The sequence below is a fragment of the Sinocyclocheilus anshuiensis genome, unplaced genomic scaffold (genome assembly GCF_001515605.1).
Source record: "Sinocyclocheilus anshuiensis isolate Anshui unplaced genomic scaffold, SAMN03320099.WGS_v1.1 scaffold407, whole genome shotgun sequence".
Taxonomy (NCBI): domain Eukaryota; kingdom Metazoa; phylum Chordata; class Actinopteri; order Cypriniformes; family Cyprinidae; genus Sinocyclocheilus; species Sinocyclocheilus anshuiensis.
The window spans coordinates 1,065,266-1,077,653 of NW_015552593.1; the positions used below are offsets into that span (position 1 = coordinate 1,065,266).

General features: G+C 37.2%; 1 protein-coding gene across 1 annotated transcript in view; it reads right to left on the minus strand.

Moving 5' to 3' along the window:
- Positions 1-9,022, minus strand: part of slc25a28 (solute carrier family 25 member 28) — a 13,065-nt gene extending 4,043 nt beyond the window's left edge. Inside the window, exons 1-2 of the mRNA XM_016456528.1 lie at positions 8,397-9,022; positions 2,262-2,490 (exon numbers count right to left, since the gene is read on the minus strand). Of these exons, the coding sequence (XP_016312014.1) occupies positions 2,262-2,490; positions 8,397-8,822 (655 nt within the window). The 5' untranslated portion in view covers positions 8,823-9,022. The remainder of the gene's footprint in view (positions 1-2,261; positions 2,491-8,396) is intronic.
- Between the last annotated feature and the right edge of the window lie 3,366 nt (positions 9,023-12,388).

Genomic DNA, 12,388 nt, shown 5'->3' on the forward strand with positions numbered 1-12,388 from the left:
TCTTCTTATTGTTTTTGTTTGTGCTATTGATTGTCATTAATTTATTTGTTCTTATTTTATTATTTACTATTTACTTTTTTTTGTTAAAATAAGGCCGTCCACACGTACATGTGTATTTTTATAAACTGAGTTTTTCCTTCTTCCGTTTTAAAAAAAATCTCTGTCCACATGAAAACGCAAATGCATGCTATGAAGCACTGTCAAGAACATGCCAAGCCAACAGGTGGCGATATAATCTCAACTGTAAAGCCATGTTGGCCAATCAGAAGCCTGAAAAAGTTTCCAGTAGGCGGAGATAACGGTGCATGCTCCGACGTCACAAGCCAAAAAACTCCGGTTTCGCTGTCTACACGACAACACTGCAACCAGAGTTTTTGAAAATCTTCACCCTGGCAGGCGTTTTCAAAAATGTTCGGTTTCAGTGAACTGGTGCTGCGTTTGCGTGTGGACAAACGGCCTAACCGCGTAGAAAAAGCTGCGGTTTTAAAAATAACTGCGTTCGTGTGGACAGGGCCTAAATACCATTACACAACACTCTGACAAATGCAATGATACAATATAAATTCATAACACATCAATAACCAAATTTTCCATTTCTCTACAGATAATGAAAAGGGTTTCTCTTCAGAAATGCTTACATTAGATTATATGGACAGTTAAGTTTGTGTAGTGACATTACATTAGGTTTAGCTTTTAAAGTCCGAGTGAACCGGAAGTTGCTACCGACTTTATTTCAGTGTAGTGACATATTTCCAGCTGAAACGGAATATTGAATAGAGGGCATGGTTTTATGTTTGCGCTCCTCCTCTCTGTCTCTCACTCATAGCAATCTAACGGTTGGAGGGGTGTTCAGTGTAGTGACATATTTCCAGCTGAAACGGAATATTGAATAGAGGGCATGGTTTTATTTTTGCGCTCCTCCTCTCTGTCTCTCACTTATAGCAATCTAACGGTTAGAGGGGTGTGTTTAAGGATATTCTGCCCAAGCCATCAAACTGACGTCATCAGAAAAGGAATGCCATTCCAGAGCGGAAGTAAATGTTCAGATTTTGATTAAAGATTACGAAGACAAACAATTTTTTTCAGCAGATTAACTTGCACGGATTAATTGTTCACATCATTACTAGCAATGTGCGCTAGTAAAATAAATAAAGTCAATTTTGATTTCATGCGGACTTCAAGGTATTCCAACAAAGTTAGCAATGCAATTCAGTTCAGTTTATCATAAAGTTTTGCACTGATTTCTTTGCCAGATGTTAAAGATACAACCTGCAGGAAAATCATTAAAAACTTGGATTATTCATCGCACGTTCAAAGATTTACGACCCATATGATAAACTTCTATATTTATAGCTGCTGTCATGATGTTGGAGAGGGGCAGTTTTGGCTATTTTGGGATTTGATCTCATTCTAGAAGGACATTTTAAAGGGTTACTCCACCCCAAAATGAAAATTTTGTCAATCCCCATGTCGTTCCAAACCCGTAAAAGCTTAGTTCGTCTTCGGAACACAATTTAAGATATTTTGGATGAAAACCGGGAGGCTTGTGACTGTCCGATTGACTGCCAAGTAAATAACACTGTCAAGGCCCAGAAAAGTATGAAAGACATCGTCAAAATAGTCCATCTGTCATCAGTGGTTCAATCTGAATTTTATGAAGCGACGAGAATACTTTGTACGCAAAGAAAACAAAAATAACGACTTTATTCAACAATTCGTCACCTCTGTAGCGCCATTTTGGAGAGTATCCACTGAATGTAAACTGCGTATACTGTTCTACTTGTCTGTGTCAGCCACACCACACGGATACGTTTTCTACGTTTACTTACGCTTTTGATTTGAACGAAAACAGCATATCCGTGTGGTGCAGCTGACACAGAACAGCCTACGCAGTTTGTGTTCAGTGGATACTCTCCAAAATGGCGCTACGGTGACGCTCTTTAAAGAGGTCAACTGAGAAGACATGGGCAGATGTTTGAGTAATACATGATTCATACAGATAACACAGTCACTGCCACAGAACTAGTTCTAGAATGTTGATGGTTTTAAACCACTGCCAGATTTCACATAATTTTGACAGTCATTGCAACTAATAAGTTAATAAAGTTAAAAAGGCCTTCTGAAAAAGCAAAAAAGATTTTAGAAAATGTAAAAACACATTTACTGATTCATTCAAGCCAACTAACAATCTATTCCGCATTAGAATTGTGGGTGGGCTGCTGAGAGGAATTTGAAGTACTGATGGATGGGAAAACTGGTACCGTTCGCCAAATGACTGTTCGCTCCCGGATGGATGATGTCACTGAGGACCTTTTTCAACCTTTCGTAACAGGCGAAGTAAAGTGCGTGGGCTGGCCCCGCCCCTACAGCTGCAACATTCACACCCCTGATTGGCCTCCAGATTCCCTCCGTCCTCACGATTCGCCACAAAGCGTCCATCACGTTACGGTAGCGGGCAGCTGGCTCTGGCTGAAGGCTCTGCATGCGCGTCTGCAACAAAGAACAATTGTTTAAACTTACAAGCCCTACTATGTAGATTAAAGTATTAGTATAAATACAGGCATTAAAACAGGGATTTTCAGTTCCCATTTGTTCTTGGACTTGCTGATATTGTTTTCAAAAAAAAAAAAAGAAAAAAAAAAGGGGCAAAATATTTTTAGCAACTTTTCATATTTTCAATAAAAAACAAGCTACAACAAATTATTTATTACATGTATATGTAATAGACAGCTAGAACATATAATTTTTATACGCCATTTTTCAGTATTTTTTCATTAAAAAAAAAAGTGTTACAGAAGTTACATTTGCAACAAATTAAAATGAATAAATAAATATAATGAACAAATATAAGATACAGTGACAATGCTGCACTGGCCCAGTAAAGCAAGTGTCCTCCTATTTATATTTATTTTTTATTTATTATCGCAAGCCTGCAACAAAATATATACCAATGCAACACACACACACACACACACACACACACACACACACACACACACACACAATAGTGCAAAAAATAATAATTTAAGTGTGAATATTTATGAATTTTACATTGAAAGTAAAGCAACTTAAAAATACACCAAACTGTACACTGTAAAAAAAGAAAAGAAAAGAAAAGCAAACATGACAAAATAAAGCTTTGCAAACAATGCATCACATAGCCAAGTCATTGGATCTGTAGATCAGAACTTAAAGGGGTCATATGATGCGATTTCAATTTTTCCTTTCTCTTTGGAATGTTACAAGCTCTTGGTGCATAAAGAAGATCTGTAAAGTTGCAAAGACTAAAGTCTCAAATCCAAAGAGATTTGTAAAAATCGACGCGTTTCAAAAAGGCGGGGCATAGAGGAGAAACAATAATGTACAGTATGTGGAAAATAATGTGTTTTTTAACTTTAAACCGCATAAACATTTCATTACACCAAATACAAAAAATAACGTTCTTTTTAGCAGCATCATATGACCCCTTTAAGTTTGCAGCAATAAGGTCACACACGGACATAATCTAACCACCTAATCTGCTTTTCCTGCGGATCTACAGTATCACCTGACATACATGAGAATTGTGGATGCAGTTCAGTACCAGCTTCTACAGAAACACTGGCATTGACTCAACAGTGGAAAAATGTATTAGTTCTTAGTAATGTACTTGGTTGCCCAACACGTTTTGTAGATTTACATTGTGGCCTTGAACCTACCACAAAAGTCATGTTTGAACTGACATGGTCAGCATGGCTGAAAACGTTAGTTCAGAACGACAGCTGCAATGTGGTGAAATTTAAGATGCCTGCTGTGGCTGCACGAGTAACATAATTCCTGTAAGGAAACGATACTTCCATAAAAGGCCTGGGAAATAATCATATTTGCCAATAAATGTGTAAATCATATCTGAAGCCAGTTCCTCATGACAGGGGAGTGAGGAACTACAACCTCCAACGGGAAGTTTCAAGATTGCTCTTGAAATGCTTAGGATTGCAAAATGGGCCAGGGAACAGAGTCTTGTACATAACAGAGAACTGGTCTTTTATTTCATTGAGTTAAATTACTTCATTTCTATCAGGAAACAGCCTACTAGGGCTGGGTATCGTTCAAAAATGTTCAATATCGATACCGATACCTTGACTTCGATACCGGTTCCTGAACGATACTTTTTCCGATACCAATTTTATGAAATCAATTTTAACAAGATTACATTATCTAAAAAAAAAAAAAAACTTTGGTTTTATTTTTCAGCTTGATGTTTATACAATCTCAAAGACTCATCCCCTGAGCCACCGCACAAAGGAACAAAGTGTAACCAACACATAGTTTTAATAAAGCTCAAATAGTCTTCAGTTTACACATCTGTTAGGCATTTACACGAGTGCGTGTTCGCTTTAAAACGCAGCTCAGACAGAATAATGATTTCTATTTATTTTCCACTGATTTACTGATGAGCATTAGCAGCTTCCAGCGCTGTCTGCCTGTGTTCTCTCTTCCATGATCGCTGCTCTGACTCAGAGGTAATAACATATTTAATTTCAGCAACATTACATGGCCAAAACACACATTAGACGGCAATCGGAAGTTATTACAAACACTCGATGGTGGTTTAAAGTGAGTTTTGAGTAAAAGCGGAATATAAATCTTATTTATTGTCTTATGTAGCATGATGCTACAGTTTGCATGAATGGCCACATAACACGCGCTTTCGGTCATGAAAAGTGAAGTATACCCGGGCCTTTATTGGCTCACTGACGCTGATGAGATTAACCCCTTAGGTAGTCATCAGGAGGGCTCGCGGACAGCCGTGCACCCCGTGCACCCCCGTCCGCGGGACGGTCCGATACCCAGCCCAATTTTTTGAGACCGCGCGGACGGTCCGCGTACAACAGCGCATGCGCGAGGTGAAAGTTGAGCCAGAGCGCAAGTCAAACTGCGCCTGTGTTGAGCTCATCCGTCTGCACTCATCCGCGGTTGAGTATACTTTGAAAGCTGTGTGGACATGGCTGAGCGCGAGACGGAACGGAACGCGGAAAGTGAAGTAAACCCGGGCCTTTATTGGCTCACTGACTCTGATGAGATTAACCCCTTAGGTATTGAAATTTGGTACCGAACGACGAGACGTTTTTCGATACTCGATGGTATCGAGGCAATTCGGTCGGTGCCTAAAAAGTATCGAACTCGATACCCAGCCCTACAGCCTACTGAGATTAAGGTATGCATCGTTAACAAAAATCGTACTTCGAACACTATAAAAAAAATCAAAAGTTAAGAAAACGTAAAAGTTTAAGGCAACCAGCTTCAGCAGATTTTTGAGTTTTCTCAACTTTTTGTTGTATAAACTGAAAACAACAAGTTAAGGAAAACTCAAATCTGCTGAAGCTGGTTGCCTTAAACTTTTAAGTTTTCTCAACTTTTGACTTTTTACAGTGAACCTGTAGTACATTTACTACCAAGAAAACAATGTACAAGAGCTATGAGAGCAAAATGTGCTGGGGCCTGAACAAAACAAACACTTCGAGTACAAAGAGTTCCCATTCTTTTTGACCAATCAATTTCTTTCTTTTTTTTTTAGTCATTAGTGATTACTGGATAAAAATGTTTAGAATTAAATGTTATATTTTTATAGAATGAATGAATGAATGAATGAAGGGAACTATGAGGTAATGAAGACATAAAAGCAGCTCCCCTATTTTTTTTTTATTTAGATTCACAATTCACAACTGATAATAAACTTTTTATACATGCAGCAACTGTGCCACAGTTTAGACCCAAACAAAAGAACCCACAATTAATCATATAATGTCACGTTATATAATGTCACATTAACAATTATGGATAATAAAAAAAATCAATGACATCATTGCTATACCTTCAAAAAGCATGTTTTTTTCATTAATTCATTCATTATTTATTTATAAAGCACATTTAAAAACAACCCAGGGTTGACCAAAGTGCTGTACAGATAATAGAAGTCAAATAAAGATACAAAGGATAATATCTATAAAAAAAATAAAAAATAAAAAAAAAAAAGTTTTTAAGTTTAAACATTTTTCATAATATGCAAATCTAGTGTTTAAGTGTATTAGATCTTTGACGTGGTTATATAATGAAGCCCCAAAGGTGATATCTGAATTTATAAATAGACAGGGTTTTACCAGAAAAACAAAACCAAAAAAAAAAAAAAAACCTTTCCTCTGTAGAGGTTTCTCAAATTTGGAATATGTTACAAAATGAAGTAAAATGAACAAGATTTACACTGTTTTATAATAATGGTGAAGGGCTGGTTTAAACCAAAGCAGAATTGTACTCATTTTAGTAATTTACCAATTACATCTGAAACAAAACCAAAAAAAAAAAAAAACCTTTCCTCTGTAGAGGTTTCTCAAATTTGGAATATGTTACAAAATGAAGTAAAATGAACAAGATTTACACTGTTTTATAATAATGGTGAAGGGCTGGTTTAAACCAAAGCAGAATTGTACTCATTTTAGTAATTTACCAATTACATCTGCACTTTTAATTTTAATTATATTTCATGTTTTTTTTTCTTTTAGAGAAAAGCCTATCAAAGATGCAACTTAGTCCGTGCTATAATCTATACTGTATGTACATTACAATGCATTGTTTTTATTTATTTATTTTATTTTTTGAAGGACTGAAATCAAGTTTTTTACTGTCCCTATACAAATAAATAAATTATGGACTGTACAGATGCTGTAGTTGCTTCTACCCTTCTTTCTGATTCTTTTCTCTAAACAGGGGCAACATGCAGTGTGCCACGCTGTGTGTTGCTCAGAGATTTTAACTTGACCTTTGACTTAAGTGTAAACAGAATCTACTGTTAGCTTCACCTTTCCTCATCACTCATACTGCTGTGAATCAACCTCAGCATGGAATTTCCATATTTCGCAAAGAGACAGATTACAAAAATCTTAAAGTCAACAAATAAGTACTTCCAACCAGCTTTACCACTAACATATTTCCAAATCAAACAAGACATTCAACAAGAATAAATGTGGGCTGAACTTGATTTGATACATTAAAAACTGAGGTCTCTGACAGGCAAATGAAGAGGTGGATTGAAATCAGTGCAGAAGCAAATCAAATGTTACATTTTTGTCAAATGTGTGGCATTCTAAGAATACGAAAAGTTGAGAAACAGCCCTACATACAGGCTAGTACTGATTTTTATAGCATGTATTTAAAGAGTAATAAAAAAACGTAACTTAAAATGCACAAAAGAGATCAGTGTTTTCTTTGATAACAGTCTGGACTGGCCCATTTGAGAGGGAACAGCTGCGAAAGACATAAAACAAGTGTCTTTGTCTCTAAAGAACCCTTCACTTCATCCTGACAAGAGCAGCTGAACACTCAAAGTAATACTTCCTTACAGTTTGCCAATGGCATCTTATGGCGCTTTTCCACTGCATGGTACGGCACGGTACAGTTCACTTTTGGGGGGTTTACGTCCACTGGGTACAGTACCTGGTACTTTTTTTAGTACCACTTCGGTTGGGGTTCCAAGCGAACCGTACCGTTACCAAAACGTGACGTGTAAACTCTGCTGATCCCGAGCCGAGTCGTACCACGCAGTGGAAAAGCGCCATTAATCAGTACATCCAGCAAACACTTCTAATGCTAAACAGCTTCAATGACACATGAAGTGAGGTGTCCTGTTTAGGGAAACAATTGGGATAAGAATGCAGTCTGAGGATCTGTCTAGTTACACAACTAGTAGCATATCACAGACGTGCTATGGGTGCATGTCAAAAAACATGATACACTTTCAGGTAGTGTACTGCCTCTATGGTAACCTTCGACATAAAAAAAACAAAACTTAATTCTCAGTAGACTGCATTTGAACTACAGACTCAATGCGCATGCGCAGTATCCCAAAGACTCGTAACACGGTCACGTGGTTTAGGAGCGCAGACGCCACGTGTGACCTTCCTATCCCATGTTCATGTTTCATTAAAATGACACCTCGCAGACACACAGGTACTAAAATAACCCAAAACTACAGGATACAATCATATCACAATCCACAAACAAAAAACGAGGCAATCAGTTCCTGGTGGAATTACATGCTTGGGACTTTAGTTAGATACTACTAACGTTACATCAGTCCAGACAGAATTAAACACTGGAGAGATTACATGATTAAAATGATTCTTAACATTAATAACTGCAATAGTTAATTCTATATGTAGACAACTAAAATCCGAGAAAGGAGCAGAGGGAAACTATATTGTCTGCAAAGCATGAAGACTATAATAAATAGTCTGGAAATCACACAGGGAAACTAACTCGACCTTGCCAGTTTGTCGGATCTTTCAAGGGCCTGCTGGTCACATTAACTCTACGTGAATTCTTTATAAAACTCTTGATGTTTTGCAATTGCGTTTATTTACCTTCACACAATCAATTGGGAACATCAGGCAATGCTCCATGATTCCTGCCACTGCCCCTGCCAACATGTGCGTGCTGATGGAGGCGCCCTGGGGCAAACCCTCATAGTCCGGTTCCGACAAATCATTGGCCTCCTGGGAGCCATAGAAATGTCCAACATGAAGCTCCGTTTCGCCTGCTATCTGAGGTGTCAAAGTGCCGATGAGACTCTCGGAAACACCCCAGAACCTACAGACGAGCCAGTGTATTTCCTCGCCCGCGGAAGCTCCGGCCACCGCGGCATCGCCGCCCGATGTGTCCGCTGTCATCCGCCGCCTGCGCACAAAACCACCCGCTTCCATTTCTTCTTCTTCTTCTAATAACGTTTTATGGCGGATGGCAAACCAACTTCCCGCTTCCATTTGCAGCACCCAGTCCTTTAAAATCATGCGTTCCGCTCGGGCCTCTCCCACCTGAGCACCGGAGAGGGAACGCGTCCCGTTCGGCTAGAACTGCGTAGCAGGCGATGACCGACAGAACAGGCCGCGAAGGGAAACGGAAACGCCCTTTCGCTTTGTCCTGCGCTTTGATTGGAGGAAGCCGATGTCATTCAAATCAGAACGCGCGCAGTAGTTATTTATGGGATACAGTGACATAACATAGCGTAACGTGTATGAGGATTCGTAACTTCTCTCAGCGAGGCTCTGGTGGTTGGTTTTGGCAACAGCTGATCTGTGACTGGAGAAAATGGGATATATATATATAAAATGTTTATTTTTTGTGTTTTTTTTTTTTTTGTAATATAATATATATCCTCTCTACCAAATCTGTTCACTCCACACTCCAGATCAGTAGGTGGCGGTAATGCACCTTTAAGTTGGTTTGCCAAAACCGCCAATAAACATCAGAAGAAGAAGAACATAGCGTAACACCTGGTAGAAGCAGCCAGAGATGGGAAGCCCGACTCTTTTTCGCGATTCGGTTCTTTTGAACAGTTAATTTCAAAGAAGCGTTCCAAAAAACAAAAAAGATTTATTTCCAAAAAATACGTTTAAAAAAAAAAGAGTACTTGACCTTGACATCCTGGCGTGGCTATATTTCTTGCTATATATAGGCTATGGAACAAAAACATGGTTAATTTGTTAATTATGTACGGAAAGTACCATATAGCCTACATGGCCAAAAATGGGCAAACAATGAACCTAATATCATAATATGTTATAATAGAATGTATAGAATAGCCTACTTGCAAATGTTTCATCTAATTTAAGAAATTCTCAATGTCGGCTATTTTGGTTAAATAATAATAATAATAATAATCGATGTTCAATGTTACTATTATTGTAACAGTAATACTGTGTTAAATCCTAGTCTGTAGCCTATATGAAAATGTTCTTAAAAAAACGTGCTTTGTGTAACTGTTGTATAGCCTAAGTTTTCTATTAATTTATTATTATTATTATTTAAAGGGTGTTTATTATATTGCAGCCCTGATTAATTTCCTAAAAGTCAGTTAGTCCCTAAATGTAATTTGCATTTATAGTAAACAACACCAAAATTAATTAACATCTTTTGACTGAAAAGGTTTTTGCATGTTTTAATAAAATATTAAATGCATAAGCAAATGAATAAAACTGTGATGCAATCAAGTTTTTTTTTACTTTTACATCACTAATTGGTACTTCATCGGTTTCTTTATAACTGCTCGGACTGATTCAGTCTAATTCTTGTTCAGACTGGTAGAATGAAAAGATTTGTCTCACATGAGCTGCACCCAACATCAAAAACAAGAGGTTATAAATTCAAACGGAGGTATATGGATGCATTAAACAGTGTTTGCTTTAGGATTGAAGGTCAAATCCTATTATCAACAGAAACGAGCCTAAGATGATTTGCTTGTCCTAACTGGTCACTTACCCTCATCAGGTCGGTCTGATGTGACCAGCTTAAATCAACTCAGGCCAGCAAACCAGCAAATATTTTATTTGTAATTTTCTACATATATCAGCAAATTTCATGTAGCTTTTATGCTGTTCCATTATAATTACACAATTTCAATATACTAGCTATTGTTAGGCCTGCAATTTTTATAGTGAGATTTTGTATGCTAGCTTCTTGCACCACTCTCATGATCAAAATGTTGTGTAGGCCTGAAAAATAACAAAAATCATAGTCTTCAGAGACTAAGCAAACATCAACAACACTATCATTATCTTAAACCAAAGTTTAAAATCATCTCTCTGGAAGAAAATTAATTAGGCTGCTCAACAATGAGCTAATTATACTTTAAAGCAGGACCATTTTCAGCTAATTTCATTTTGGCCGCGAGCCCACGGTGTAGAATTTCTGCCGACAAAGGGAATGAAGTGTTAATTTTCGCTTACAAGAAGAAAATTCCCTGGCCTTGATCAAATTAACGTTGACTGTGTTGTCCAGATGTGTTCCTTCAAGGAAAGCCAAGCTGGCGTGCCTGTAGAATATCTCTCTGTCTTGACCATAATTCCCTGACGACATGCTCTGATAGAGGTGTCGGGAAACCGTAGATTGTCTAATAGCAGGCTACTTTATTTCTTTTCCTTCTGAGAGCCTGAATCAATAGGAGTTGATTTTCACAGCATAAGCAAAACAAATAGAAGTTAAAGGATATAGTATACTGTGTCACGGCAATTACACATCATATAGACTCAAATTGAGTTTCTAATTCATTTAAGGCCTAAGCTTTGGTTATCTTCGGTTACTTGAGTGAAATGCACAAAGCCACAAACCTCCTGTTTTTCAAATGTGTCTCTAAAAGCTGTCTGCAGTCCCATCAGCATGATGTTGATGCATCATCTCTTATCATATTTAGCATAGAGAGAGAACCACTTATGATCTCTTCATACGGGCTCTTCAGTCAAGATGATTTCTCTTAGCTGAAGATAACATTTCTTAAGTACGGCAAAGCTTTGAAGCAACTTTAATGGAAAGAGACAATATTCAAAAGGCTTTGAATTAACTATGACGTCCCCATTTTAAATAGTCAATGATTCATGTTAACAAGATATTAATTGATGTAAAAGGCTGATACAGAAATGGAAAATCTCAACACCATATGCGTTCTTTTGTTAACATTAAGTTAATGCATTCAACATGAACTAACAATAAACAATATTTTTTACAGCATTTATTAATCTTTGGTAATCTTATAAAAATATGATTGTTTGTGCTAGGTCACTGTGCGGCTGTATTGGTTGGCAAATGCTGAAAATAACAAGATAATAAACATATAATAAATGTTGAATGACTAAATGTTGTAGTGTTCATTTCAGCTAATGTGAACAAATTAAACATTAATAAATCATACATGAATTAAAGTACTAATACATAACAAGGCTCAGATGATCAAGCCTACCTGTAATAATAAATGATCTAAATTATTAGCTATTAATTAACTGATAATTTAAGGCTGATATAGAATGAGTGCTTCCGCTGTATTATGACAACCCAAAGTCTTTGCCGCCACCTACTGGAATAAAATGTGGCTTTGTTCTTTCTTTCTTTCTTTCTTTCTTTCTTTCTTTCTTTCTTTCTAGACAGCTCACACTGTAGTAGGATACAGAAATGAAGATACAGTAAACAACTTGTACTTATTTTGTCCACAGTTTTATTTTGTTGATCACATGTTTACAAACTCTAAGATCGCAGGCATGCCCCAAACAGGTGATATCTGTTTATCTTATTCATAATCAGTTTTCACACTGGTCTCAGTAGCCGCTTTAAGAAGCAGCTCAATATAATGGAGCTACTGTGGCTCTGATGTGAGATCATTTGCCTCTGTCTTGTGATTTTTCCTTGTGCCAGGGTATTAATAGTCAAAGTTCTTTGAAATAACATTTGTCTTGATATGTGCTTTCACTGCACACTTTTAAAGAAGTGGAACACTCACTCTGTTAAGTGTTTATATTGAGGCCTTTATCTGGCTATCCTACTTTCAAGTGAAGATTATAAAACAAGGTTAATGTCTTATAGGTTATTG